Here is a 14,901-nt window from a genome sequence, read left to right on the forward strand (position 1 = left end):
ACCTTTGCATCAGGGAGGCAAATCACCTTGCGGTCTGCACGCCCATCACACACCCCACTGTCTATGTTCCTAATGATCGAATCACCCACTACAAAGATCCCTCCACCCCACAGAGATATATCCTCAGCATGAGAGGATAGCTGCTCATCCCCCAAGGAATGGGTCCCTTCTAAGGGATCGTTTCCCTCTTCCTCAGCTGGATGCTCTCCTTCCCTGAGACCATCGTTCTCCATGATAGCAGGAGAGCTATCATCCTTGGAGTGGGACACAGCTATAACGTCCCAGAAGGCCTCCTCCACACACCTCTCTGCCTCTCTCAGCTTTTCCAGGTCAGCCACCTTGGCCTCAAGGAAATGAAGTCGTTCCCGGAGAGCCAGGAGCTCATTGCACCGAGAGCACACCCACGACTTCTGTCCAACAGACAGAAAGTCGTACATGCTGCAGGCAGTGCAAAACCCCTGCTGGCTTCTTACCTGAATAGTTTTGTTTAAGGTTTATTACATTAACGGGTTGGGGACTGCGGTTTAGTTGAGGTCAGGGAACAGACGGGCAGAGTGGGGGGCCCTAGCTTCCTTGCCCTGCTGCTGAACTCGCTCTGCTGCTTAACTCGCCTTGACGCTTTGTCAGCTGGGGCCTTGACGCTTTGTCAGCTGGGGCCTTGACGCTTTGTCAGCTGGGGCCTTGACGCTTTGTCAGCTGGGGCCTTGACGCTTTGTCAGCTGGGGCCTTGACGCTCGTCAGCTGGGGGCTCCCTCTAGCTCGTGGAGCAGGCTCCCTTGCTAGGGTGCTCTGAATTTATATGTGTGGCTGGTCCCTCCCAGCTACTGCTACCAGCCAATGATGTGTTAACTGAGGCTGATGGCTCAACTATCAGCTGGGGCTTAACTCCTTAGGATTATCTCAGGCTTCCTTCCTTTGAAGGCAGGAAGGCAGGCTTCCTTCCTTAGCGAGGGGAGGCTGTTTAAGGACTTTGACTAGGTGGTACTAAGAAAGGTTAACTAGCTTTTACTCTATTTTTATTTTATTTGCTGACAACAACGACTTTTATCAGTGCAAGTTCCCTTGTAGGTTTAAGTGGTGCCTTGCACTCTGGCCTGGACAAACTAGACTAGCTTTTGGCTGCTTTTAATCTAAGCAGGGGGCTGCGAGTTCCAGGCGAGTCTTTTTTTGTTTTTTGTTTTCCCACCTAGAACAGCCTGACCTTTCTTTAACGTAGGGAAACAGAGCTTGTGGTTGTGTTTAAGGAAGGCTAAAGCTGCCCTTTTTAGCAAAGACTGAGCTGACTCTCTCTCTTTATGTATTGGTGGAGTTTCCTTTTCCCCCTTCTCTCCAACTGGAATTTAGCCTTGTTTACAGTGTCCCCTGAAGCTTTCCTGCTAGGGTGGTGTATAACTGTATGCTTAATATTGATTAAATAAAATTGTGTATTTTCTTTTACAAAAACAATAGTTATAACTTACATAGCCCCAGAAGAACCATAGTACAAGGCAATCAGAGTGAGTTAGAAATCAAAAGTCCTCCTTGTTGCCCACTCGTCTGTAGAGAGAGCATGGACTCCAACATGCATAGCTTCTGCTAACTCCAACCCTTAAGGTTCTTTACAAAAGACATAGTTGTATATTTTCAAGGCCTTACATGTACCAATGCAGTAGCATAACCTGTTTAAGGAATAATGGACAGGAGCCAACCAATGTACAGGAATACCCCACTATACGGAACTTCACTTTACGGACACTCGCGAGTACAGACATATTTACAGTAGCACCATTCCCCTGTTTACGTACGCTCGCTTCGCAAAAACAGACACTTAATGGCATGACGCCACCGCCTGATCAGTTTCCAACTACAAACTTTTTCTTAAAATAATGCCTAGTGTGTTTGTTTTAGTTATAAATGCGTTATTTACATCAGTTATGCCCGTATATGATGATTGAAGTGCTGTATATGCATCGATAAGTGAAAAAAGGTAGTGCTTCACTTTAAGTACATTTTCGGTTTACGTACTCGCTCTGGACCCATTGCGTACGTTAATGCGGGGTATTCCTGTATGTTTTCGCATAGAAAATTGACTGGTTATATGCCTGCGTGAAATGTAGGTACAATACAGACTTAAAAATTACATGCAATTTCTACAGTTTAACCTGCTGTGGCCATAACTCTATATTTCCTACTTAGTGAAGGATAGCATTGGTAGAGGGATGCCATGAACACTGTGGTATATAGGGAGGTTTTTGCACTTTTACCATCATTTTTGAATGTATGGATACCTAGACGCAGATAAGTATAGATTGTTTTTCACCTGAGCCTAGGCTCGGTGCACATTAATGTTCATTCATGCAAGAAAGACTTGGCTATTATTTCCAATACCAACCTGCAAGGCCCTGGTGGGCTGGAAATTCCCCACTACGGTTTTATATTAATTACCACTCTGTCTCTTCTTCAGTGACTGTGAAATACATTGGCAAATCAGTTTTGTCATCTGTGATACAGGTGGCGATGTTACAATACCCCAGAATATATTCTTTGGCTTTATTTGTCGAAAGAAAATGGTAAGAGGAATATAATAGGTAAGCTGAGATCAGTGTGAGCTTTTAAAGTCGCATATCATTGTACCACCTAAAATTAGTAAAATATATGAAATGTCTTTATTTCCATCCCCCCCCCCAAATGAAGTTTCTTGTAGATTTTGTCATGGCTGAACTAACCAACATTTTCTCATTAATGTAGTCTCTTCAGCAGTGCTGAAGCCACTTCATAGGGTAGTGTTGAAGAAAGGTGCTCAGTAAATTCTCTTTCTTTTTGGTAGGGGTTTTGTGTTCTGCTATAAATGTCAGTATACATAAATATTTTACTAGATATTTAGCTAGCTTTATAACTTAGTGAAACTGAAGCATAAACACCAGCTGCAGAGAAAGTTGAGGCTATAGTTCTAAAAATATTTCCTTTGAATCCTGTCAAGAGACGGTTGTCAGGGAAAGGAAATGGGCCAATTTTGGAAGTGCTCCCTTATTTATTTACCGTTTTGTCAACTCCCAGCTATTAGTCATGTTATAATTGTCCTAAGGCTGATTCTCCCTTTTAATAAAGAAAATCAAGCACAAAGAAGCATAAAAATGCACTATTTGTTTACTTGAGAAATGGAAATGGACTGCCTTCAAGTCAATTCTGACTTACGGTGGCCCTATGAGTAGGGTTTTCATGATAAGCAGTATTCAGATGTGGTTACCATTGCCTTCCACTGAGGCTGAGAGGCAGTGATTGGCCCAAGGTCCTCCAATGAGCTTCATGGCGGTGTGTGGATTCGAACCCTGGTCTCTCAGGTCGTAGTCCAACACTCTAACCACTATGCCACACTGGCTCTCATTAGTTTACTTAGGGGTTGTTGTTTTTTTGGCCAGCTTAATCTCAGAGAACCTGGGTTGATAGCAACACATTGAAAACACACATATGCCGTCTTCAGATTTTGCCTAAATAAATGTGGGTTAAACGTCTATAGAAGGATGGTGGCATGCATGTAAGTCCTGCGCTTCCATTTGTGGAGCACTCAGATTTCTACACCTTGAGCACAAAGCTTCTATATGCATTCAAATGAATGTATTGAGGAGCCTTTGTGTGACTCAGAATTCTGAAAAGGCAGAGTTCCTGGTTGCACAGAGGCGTCTATGTGTGTCAAATGCACATAGTAGTCCCTATCAGACCTTCATGCTCAACATGGAAAAGCGTGAGAGGACCCCATGTGTGTGGTGACTGGAGATGGGGTATTTATGCACACTCAGTGTTCAGGGGGAAGTCCAGGCTTTCTAATCTAGAGCTAGAAATCGGCATTCATGCCTTCATAATCACAAATTTAGACTACTTAATGCACTCTGTGTGGGGTTACCTTTGATATCTGGAAGCTTCAGCTGGCAGCTTGGAAGCTTCAGATCGCAGGAGCCATCCCCCTGAGGAAAGGAGCACAAAACCTATTACATCTCAATTGACACCAAGTTGTCTTAACACTCTAACCACTACACCACACTGGCAGAGTGGATACTTTGCTCCTTTTGACCTATGATGCCATTAACAGTTTAGACCAGCTGATGAACTAGGAACCAGTATTCATGTTGAAGAAAGTTTATAGCCAAAACCAAAGGACAAGCCATTAGGCAGGGTAGAGGAGTAAGATCAATACAGAAGGACAACCAAAGGATACAGATACTTGGGAGAGCTCAGGAAGATCTTGTTGCTCAAGCAAGGTTTAAATGGAACAGGAAATCCTCTTATAGTCCTTCCTGTCCTGATGGATTGATTTATCAGCCAGGGTGGGTAGAGACAGTGCAGGGACCTAGGATACAAAGTGAGACTGGCCAAAATCACTTAGGTGAGGGGTGGAAATTCAATGAAAGTCTTGGGAGAATTCTTCAGATTTTTTTGGGCGGGGAGGGAAGAGTTTGTTGTTGTTTCCATAATGCTCACTATATCAATGCTGTCCTCTAAGACCAAGCACTCCAGTTCTCCCATGTTGGCTTGGAGGCTTCTAGCGTTAGCATGTAAACAGTTGTATACAGTGTCTCTCTTCAAGTGTCTTTGGCACTTTTAATTTGGCCTGTGATTGCTATCTTGTGCCCCTGCACTCTCAGTGCCTTGTTCAAGACCTTCCCCATTTAAGATTTCATCATTTTTCCCTGTCTTTATCCCAGGGGGGAGATTTGTTCCAAACCCAACCCTGCTCAGTTTCTGTTGGCTTCCCCCCCCCACACACAATCAGTTTAAGAATTGCTCTGCCACCTTCTTTATTTTAAGCACTAGCAGTCTGGTTTCATCCCAGTTCAAGTGAAGCCCATCACTTTTGTACAGGCCCAGCTTGTCCCAAAATGTTTTCCAGTGCCTAACAAATCCAAACCCCTGCTCTCAACACCATAAGCTCATCTACACACTGAGACCACAAAGCTGTGCCTGTCTGGCTGGCCCTGCACATGGAACCAATAGCATTTCACAGAAAGCTACCTTGGAGCTCCTGGCATTCAGCATCCTGCCTAGCAACCTCTATTTTACTTCCAGGAGCTCACGACTGCATTTCCCCATGTCATTGGTGCCAATGTGAATCACTACCACTGACTCCTCCCCAGCACTATCTGTCAAGCTATCTAGATGATGGGTAACATCCACAACCTTAATGCCAGGCAGACAAATGCACACTCATCACACACCCCACTATTCAGACTGCTCACTAAACATAAAAACCTGAGGAGTTTATTTCCTGAGAATGGGGTACATTCCAGAGATTTGTATTCTCTACACATCCCTTTCTTATGATATAAGCATTTAGACATATATAAGGACAGGTCACATGGCTATTTCATGTGAAACTGGACCTGCTGTTGGAGATTTGTGGGCCTCATGAACATTACTTGGAAACATCAACTGTTCCAAAATGCAGCAGCCAGTTTATTAGCTGGGGTTTCATTCAACACTCACATAACCCGTGTTTTAAACCAATGACACTGTATGTATGTATGTATCCCAGACCTATCCCAGTCTGTGTCTGTGTTGGAATTTTTTAAATATTTTTTTAAACAATCTGTTTTTTAACCCTTTTTTAAAGATGTTTTTTAAGCTTTTTAAAAAAATGTTTTTAAAGTTGTTTGTTTTAATGTATTTTAAGGTCTGTTTTTATGATGTTTTGATGTGTTTTTAGTGCTTTTGTTTGCCGCCCTGGGCTCCCGCTTGGAGGAAGGGAGGGAAATAAATAAATAAATAAATAAATGTATTTAGAAGATTTATAGACCACTTGATTAAAAATTAAAATAAAAAATTGAAGATAAAACATGGCTGAAATCCACCATCTACTAAAAACAAAAATACATAAAACCATCACAATAAAAGCAAATATATATTTAACAAATTAATACCATCATAATGGAAAAAGAAAAAGAAAATCCATAAAATTTTTAAAACAGATATAGGTGACTGGTTGCCAGTTTGTTTCTAAGCCAGATTCAAAGTACTCACATGAGTGTTCACAGCCCCAAATACTTGAAAAACTGCCTCCTTCCTTACAGACTCTCAGGTGTTCAGATTGACAGAAGGGGGCCTCTTGTTAGTTCCTCTGCCCATGGAAGTTTGGGGGTGGCTGCCCAGGAGAGGGCATTTTCTGGGGCAACCCATAAGCTGTGGAATTGCAGGCCCAGGCATGAGATGTCCCTGGGGGGCCCAAGGTGGAGAAATAATGAGATAAGACACTGCTATGGGGTAACAAGGCCACAACTTCTTTATTGATTACAGTGACATGAAAGAGGTTAGCTTGGCATGGGTGCAGGATCCTGACCTTGCACAGCCCAATTACTGTGTGGAGCTGGGGAGGGAACCTAGGGGGTTGGCATCCCCCCATTAGAGGAAAGGTGAGGGGGGCATGAAGCCTCCTTAGTGTGGATCAGTATTGTGGAGGCTGGTGGAAACTGGGGGTTCTGCCTCCCCTCTTCCTCCCTAAGCTGGTGCTTTGGGTATTTTGGCTGTATCCCACATCCCTTAAGGGGACCCCTAAATGGGAAACTGGGGACTAACCCCCTATTACCCATAAAATGGATCCTGCCCAATGCCAACTCCTGCCAGTGAAGTTGTGACAATGGAAAAAACAAGAAACTCAATGCTATGGGGAAGGCAAACACCCCCAGGAATGGCCAGTCATCCTGGGATAACATTCCTTCCCAGCCCTGTCAACCAGCGACTCACTAAGTCCATAGCAAGAGGGAAACCACAGCAAACCCAATCTGAACTGAGGGATTGTGGGTGGGAAAACATTTTGCCCTGACTGGCTGCGGTGGATGGGGTGGGCTCCTTTAAATAGGCTCTGAGGGAACCAGAGGGAGTCTAATTCTCCCTCAGGTCTGCTTGCAGGCCCAACTTCCTCAAGAGTCAAGCAGCAAGCTGATTGGCTGTCTCTGGATTTCCGCCCACCTTGCACCAGCCTGCACCAGCGCCAAGGTGGTTTTTGGCACGAAGATGCTCCTCTCTAGGACCCTGTTGCCCTGCAATTCAGTTGCAGTCTGAGTCCGGGGACTGGTAAATTCCTTTTGCGCAGAGATGTGTCTGGCATCTTCATTAGATGGCTTTCATCGTATGTTGAAGTTGTACCTCTTTACCCTGGCCTTTGAGATATACATTTTAAGGACCCACTCTGTTTTGATGGTAAATTGTGTTAACTGATTTTAATATTGTATTTTTACATTGTTGTAAACCGTCCTGGAACCTAATGGCAAAGTGTTCGAAGTATACCAGTTTATAATGTACATTTTTGAAACTGATGATTTTGTTTTGAAAACATTTAGGTTAACTTGTGTGAACATTTGATTTTATCAGTAATTTTAATGTATAGTCTATGTAAACTGCTTAGAAGGTTTGACAGTTAAGCTGGGTATAACTCCTGTTAAGTAAATAAAAGAAAATAAATGAATCTAATCAATGGATAATAACAATGGCAATCATAATAATTTTTTCCCTGGAGTTTAAAAGTTTTCATTCATCTACTTCCAAAATAAGATCCTTTTAAGAGAATAGGTTTGCACCCAAACTTGAAACAGCTAATTCTGAAGAAGTACTCACTGATATAGGAAGCTGGGATATGTCAACAAGGGCAGACAGCACATCACTGAGGGGGAAAAAATCTTTTGATGTTGATGTCCTGGAAAGATTTGTGGCACCAAAGAGACAGCAGCAGGACAAACAACTCTGGACAGTTTGTAAACAATTATTTCTTCATATAGTGATATACGTAGCCAGAGTGTCAATCAGGAGAAACAGCCATATTTATATTTTGTTTCCCCAAATATAGCTGCAGTTTGAAAAGTCTTTTGTAGTTGCTCATACCTGGCGGGGTCTCTGTTTCAAACAGCTTTTCAGCAGTAGTTTTTGGCAGGAAGAAGAATAAGTTGTTTTGACTAACTGTTTTGTAAGTTGTCCGTTCTTATTGCATCAGCATTAATTATTCTTGATGGATATGTCCTACAAGAACCTTGCAGCAGCTTCTGACAGGAGAAGCTATCTTTTATGTCAGCAATGTGAGTTTTGGAAGTGAAAGCTTGATTAAGTGAATGTTTGGTTATTTTTAGACAAAGAGATATTCTCTCATTAAAAGGGAAATGTCTGAAAATGTAAGGGCTGGAAAAGATAATTTGATCTTTATTTGAAAAAAAGAAAGATTTTAATTTACCATCCAAAATGGGTAAACAGACATGATTTAATTATGTGTCAGATAACATCTTCATTTGAGCCATATATATATATATTCCAAAGTAAAAGATTAAGCAGGCATGAAAGCCAACAGAGCCTTAAATATTCTGGTTTAGCTGGGTTGATAGATTAAAAATGTAACCAGGAGTCCAATAAAAGGATAAAAAGAGCTCTGCTGGATCAGATGAAAGTCCTATCTAGTCCAACATCCTATCAAGGACAATCAGATGCCTGTGGGAAGCCCATAAGTAGGACATGAGTGCAATAACACTTATTTCTGTATTCAACTAAAGTTGTATTACTAGTTCTGTGATGGCACATTAGCCAGGTGTTTTCTGTTCTGGAAAAGATCCATGCCATGTTTGTGGGGTCCTGTGTGGAATGTGTTCCTGTGCTTCTCTTCTACCACTCAGGACTTAATTTTGCAGTAAGACTTTATACCCCCAAAGTTGTTTGACTGTTAGAGTTAAGCTGTAGCACGTGTGAAGTGATAATAAAGGACAATGTGTCATTGAATGTGTACAACTGAATAAGAGCTATACACCCCAGTCAGGGCCACACACCTAAAATTAAGGAGGGGTGGTGGCAGTTCCAGGGCCAGATTTGACTTTCTGTAAAAGATTTGAGCCTCAATTTTGCTCATTTAAGAAGAGTCTAGATGAGATTACAACTAAACGCTGTGAGCAGGAGGAAGAGAAAGTAATGGACACCATCCCAGTAGTGTCATGGTAGCAGCTGCTGGATGAACAGCAGAGCAGGTGTTATCTAGGGTCATTTGACAAGGGAGGGGCCACATAATCACTCATCTCTCTGAGGTTCTACATCCTTTTCTTCCAAATGCTTTTTGTTTCGCTAATTTGTAGTAATCTCTGATGATTGACAACTCATATCCTTTTATAGTTTCTGCAGTCCTTTTAATCTGAAGATCTTATAATGTGATTTTTTCCCCTTGGCTTCCCACCCATCCAGTCCAATAGAACTGAAGAAGCGCATCCCATCTTTCTATATATAATGTGTTGCACAATTGATTGCAATTGTGTGTGCATGTTTTTAGCTAATCCCTCATTAACATCTTGGTGTGGAAGCTAATGCTGCTTTCTATCACATGGTAACATTTCTGGGTATCATTCGCTAAGAAACAGCAAGCAGCACCATGGTGGCAACCAGTAACAGAACATAGGATTGCATCACAGCATTAGCACACCAACAAAAGGGGGTGGGTGGGAAATCACCTATGTGCTTAATCCAGAAGGGGGTCACCTGTGTGTTCAAGTCCAGGGAGAAAGTTTATTTATGTGAGCAAATGCAAATGGGTACATGCAAATCCAAGTAGCTGGGCACAGAAAGATACACAATACTTAGGAGCATAGAAAGCTGCCTTATGCTGAATCAGAACTATTGGTCTATCTAGCTCAGTATTGTCTGCACTGACTGGCAGCAGCTCTTCAGGCAGGATTATCTCCCAGCCATACCTGGCAATGCTGGGGATTGAACCTGGGACCTTCTGGATGCATGGCTGATGCTCTGCCGCTGAGCTAGGACACCTTCCCTAATACTTGGTTAAACTAGATCTTGCCTCATATAAACTGACTTATGAAACTCCTCTTCCCTGTATTGGAAGTGAACACAAGAATGCTGTTGACCTAGGTGATCCATAAGATCTTCCACCAATTCAGCAGTGCTTTCCTTATCAAAGGTTTGTAAATAAGCCATATAAAGCACTAGCCTTTGAAAATACTGTAAAGACAAAGGGTTCTAAGGACCTTTTGCCAAGAGGTGGTGCCTGTATCATTAAATGCTCAAAGATACTGCACTAGGTTTACAACTGTTGCATCCAGCCCCAGGCCCAATTCCACCTGCAGATCTCTTATCCCTTGCCTGCCGTAGCCCACAGGTGGAGATAAGTGCAGCAGCGCAACTTGAGCCTTACTTTCCTCCTTCATTAAAAGCTTTTGTGTTTAGTGGAAGAGGGAAGAGGCTGCTAAGGGTGCAGTATGCAGACTGTGAGTTCTACACATCCTTGCATGATTCTTACTTTAAATAAAAGCAGTCTTATTTCCTAACAATGTTTTTTTCCTTTGTCCATTTTTCAGCTTTCTAAGAAGTATGGGGTCCACATCTGTGGAGAAGGTGGAGAATATGAAACGTTCACATTGGATTGCCCTCTGTTTAAGAAGAAAATAGTTGTGTAAGGAACTGTGCCTTCCCTTTTCTTTAAATTTTAGCGTCGGAACATACTCACTTTTAGCTTGAGGCAACTTCTCTTGGCAGCAGCAGAACATGTCCTCTAAGTTCACAAACACTCACTTTGTTTAACACTGGCAAAGCCCTCCACTAACCTAAATCAATGCCTGACAAGACGAGGCCTTCATAGAAAGCTATAAACTTTTTAGACATTTGCACTTTCGTTTACTCGCTGATTATGGCCTGCAGTAAAACTGGTACCTACACACTGACACTTTTATCCTTTCATGAAGTGCGAATTGCCTGTAATATTTATCTTTCATTACAGCTACGTTTGATAAACTGCCATATCAGTAGCCTATGGGTTCCATTAACTCTCTCTCTCTCTCTCTCTCTCTCTCTCTCTCTCTCTCTCTCTCTCTCTCTCTCTCTCTCTCTCATTTTAACATTAGCAACTTAGGATGATAATGCTAAACATTTTGCTTGAATTACTAAAAGATGTTTGTAATGTTAATGTTTTGCATCAGTCCAATTTGCACTGAGCAGCTTATTTCTTTGCCATAAATTCTTAAAATGTACATGTAGAGGTGTAGGGAATTCCTTTATTCCTATGTAGATTTGTCAGTAAATAACGTAGCCTGCATGTATTATAGGAGACATTTTGACTGCTATTATCCCTCTTTCATAGGTGTTTACAGATTGTCTAATAAAGCAGTATTGGTGTCTGCTCCACTCCACTTTCAGACCAGTAATCGCAGTGAAGGGGTAATTTCATTACAGTCTTCAAACGACTCACTTGGGAGTAGCCCAGTTGGCTACACTTGGGCAAAATGGTTTGAAGATTGTATTACTTGGAATATTTCAGGCATGAAAGCTACCCTTCCAATAAGCACAGAATTGATGTGGCCTGAATCTGTGCCAGCTGAAAGTGCCCTTGAGGGCACATTCATATAATAACGTTGCTGCTGCCACATAAGAATCTGCAAAACATAGGCTAGTGTGTTGTAAAAGCTGTTGATGTTTCAGATATATCAAGTGTATATCCAGGTTTCCCAGATCCTTTGTGCAAAACCTATTATAATATAGTGGCTAACAGTGTGAGGCGGAAGACTCCAGTTTGAATTTCAGCTCACCCACAACTTCAGTGTCAGTCTCCCATTTTCTCCCAAATCAGTATCTCCCTAAGGAAAGAAAAGAATGCTTTAGTTTATTCAAAGATGAGTTTGAAGCCATCTTGGTATAGAGCCGGTGTGGTGTAGTGGTTAAGGGGTTGGACTACGACCTGGGAGACCAGGGTTCAAATCCCCACATAGCCACGAGGACTGGGAAGAATCTCTTTGGCAGAAGTATGGCAAAACTCATCAAGAGGGCTTTGAACTAAAGCCTCTGGGGGATGGAGATGATAGCTTAAATACCGATCCAAAGACAGCGGGTTGTAAACGCAACGATTTGAAGGGTACACCAGACACTGGGAGAGAGAAAGGGATGCACGGCAAAGCTCACGGTATATTAATGGAGGAATCCGATCAGGACAAAAGAGACTTCTGGTGTCTATATACCAACGCACAGAGCTTGGGAAACAAGCAAGGGGAGCATGAAGTCTTAGTGCATCAAGGCAAATATGACATCATAGGGATAACAGAAACTTGGTGGGATGACTCCCATGATTGGAATATAGCCATTCAAGGATATAAACTCTACAGAAAGAATAGAAGCAACAGAAAAGGAGGGGGAGTAGCGTTATACGTCAAAGACAAATACACCTCTATGGAAATCCAAGAGAGCGAACAAAGTGGTCCGGTAGAGACCATTTGGGTAAAAATAAATGGAGAAACAAATAAAACCGACATGGTAGTAGGTGTCTACTACAGACCCCCTGGCCAAGAAGAGGTGGTAGCGAGGCCTTTCTCAAACAAATCTCTGAAATCTCAAGGAGGCAAGAAGTAGTAGTGATGGGGGACTTCAACTACCCGGATATCTGCTGGGAGACAAACTCTGCGAAGCACAAAGCCTCCAACAAATTCCTGATGGGCCTTGCTGATAATTTCCTCTTTCAAAAAGTAGAAGAAGGAACAAGGGGATTGGCAATCCTGGACCTGATCTTAACTAACAGGGACGAATTGGTCACGGGAATTAAAGCGGTCGGTACCTTGGGGGAAAGTGACCATGTAATGCTGGAATTCGGGATTCTGGGGAAAGCCAAAGAAGAATATAGTCAAACATGGACCTTGGATTTCAGGAAAGCCGATTTTAGCAAGCTCAGGGATATGATGGGTAGGATCCTGTGGCTAGATAGACTAAAGAAAAAAGGAGCTCAAGAAGCATGGGAGTTCATGAAGAACGTATTACAAAAAGCGCAATCGCAAACAATTCCAAAGAGGAAGAAAAACGGAAGACATCGGAAAAAGCCAATGTGGCTACACGGAAGGCTGGTGGAGGAGGTAAAAGTAAAAAAGAGCATGTATAAAGAATGGAAGGAAGGACGCATCACCAAGGAAGAGTACTGACGAGCGGCTCGGGCTTGCAGGAATAGTATAAGGAAAGCTAAAACCCAGAATGACCTGAGGCTGGCGAGGGAAGCGAGGAACAACAAAAAGGGGTTTTTCAGATATGTTTGAAGCAAGAGAAAGACCAAGGAAATGGTGGGACTGCTGCTCAATGAGGATGGCAAAATGTTGACAGATAACGAGGAAAAAGCAGAACTGCTCAACGCCTATTTTGCCTCCATTTTCTCCCAAAAAGGGAACAGTGTGCAACCTTGCATCGGTAGCAATCTCAGTAAGGGGTCGGGATTGCAGTTCAAGATTGATAAGGAGATAGTCAGGAAATACCTAGTTAACCTAAATGAGTTCAAATCTCCAGGGCCTGATGAACTGCATCCCAGAGTATTGAAGGAACTTGCGGATGTACTCTCGGAACCTCTTGCCATCATCTTTGAGAAATCCTGGAGAACGGGAGAGGTGCCGGAGGATTGGAGATGGGCAAACGTTGTCCCACTCTTTAAAAAGGGTAAAAAAGAAGATCCGGGGAATTACAGGCCGGTCAGTCTGACTTCAATACCAGGAAAGATATTAGAACAGATAATAAAAGAGTCCATTGGCAACTATCTAGATGACAATGCTGTGATTAGTAGGAGCCAGCATGGGTTTGTCAAGAAAAAATCCTGTCAAACTCATCTCATCTCTTTTTTTGATCGGGTCACTAGCTTAGTAGATGGTGGAAATGCTGTAGATGTCATCTATCTAGATTTCAGCAAGGCGTTTGACAAAGTCCCCCACGACCTTTTGATTAGCAAACTAGTCAAATGCGGACTACATGGAAATACTGTCAGGTGGATTCACAACTGGTTGGAAAACCGTACTCAAAGAGTGGTCGTCGGTGGCTCTGCTTCGGATTGGAAGGAGGTCTCGAGTGGAGTGCCACAGGGTTCTGTCCTGGGGCCGATACTCTTCAACATTTTTATCAGTGACTTAGATGATGGAGTGGAGGGAAGCCTTATGAAGTTTGGGGATGATACGAAACTGGGAGGGATAGCTAACACAATGGAAGACAGGAATAAAATCCAAAGGGACCTGGATAGACTAGAAAATTGGGCTGAAATTAATAAAATGACATTCAATAAAGACAAATGCAGGATTCTGCATTTAGGCCACAAAAACAAAATGCATGGGTACAGGATGGGAAATACCCGGCTTAGCAGTAGTGCGTGTGAGAAGGACCTTGGAATTTTAGTGGATCGCAAGTTGAACATGACCCAGCAGTGTGATGCTGCGGCAAAAAAGGCAAACGCGGTTTTGGGCTGCATAAACAGAGCTATAGTTTCCAGGTCGAGGGAAGTAATAGTCCCACTATATTCTGCATTAGTCAGGCCTCATCTGGAATACTGCGTTCAGTTTTGGGCACCTCATTTTAAGAAAGATATAGACAAGTTAGAGCGGGTTCAGAAGAGGGCGACGAGGATGATAGCCGGTATGGAGAACAAGTCTTACGAGGAAAGGTTGAAGGAACTTGGCATGTTCAGTCTGGTGAAGAGAAGGCTGAGGGGCAACATGATTGCACTCTTTAAGTACCTGAAGGGCTGTCACATAGAGGAAGGTACAGATTTGTTCACTGCTGCCCCAGAGGGTAGGACTAGGTGTAATGGTTTTAAGTTGCAGGAGCGTAGATTCAGATTGGACATTAGAAGGAACTTCTTGACAGTAAGAGCAGTTCGGCAATGGAACCGACTGCCTAGGGAGGTGGTGGGATCCCCTTCGCTGGATGTCTTCAAGCAGAGGCTGGACAGCTATCTGCGGGAGATGCTCTAGCTGTGGATTTCCTGCTGTGAGCAGGGGGTTGGACTCGATGGCCTACAAGGCCCCTTCCAACTCTATGATTCTATGATTCTATGAAGCTCACTGGGTGACCTTGGGCCAGTCACTGCCTCTCAGCCTCATGAAAACCCTATTCATAGGGTCGCCATAAGTCAGAATCAACTTGAAGGCAGTACATTTAATTTTTTTTGATATA

General features: G+C 42.9%; 1 protein-coding gene across 3 annotated transcripts in view; it reads left to right on the forward strand.

Moving 5' to 3' along the window:
• Nucleotides 1-14,901, forward strand: part of DPH6 (diphthamine biosynthesis 6) — a 374,050-nt gene that overhangs the window by 107,667 nt on the left and 251,482 nt on the right. For all 3 annotated transcript variants that reach the window (XM_061611524.1, XM_061611525.1, XM_061611526.1), the window contains exon 7: nucleotides 10,302-10,396. In XM_061611524.1, coding sequence (XP_061467508.1) covers nucleotides 10,302-10,396 — 95 coding nt within the window. The remainder of the gene's footprint in view (nucleotides 1-10,301; nucleotides 10,397-14,901) is intronic.

This window comes from Rhineura floridana, chromosome 2 (assembly GCF_030035675.1).
Source record: "Rhineura floridana isolate rRhiFlo1 chromosome 2, rRhiFlo1.hap2, whole genome shotgun sequence".
In the NCBI taxonomy this organism is placed as follows: Eukaryota; Metazoa; Chordata; class Lepidosauria; order Squamata; family Rhineuridae; genus Rhineura; species Rhineura floridana.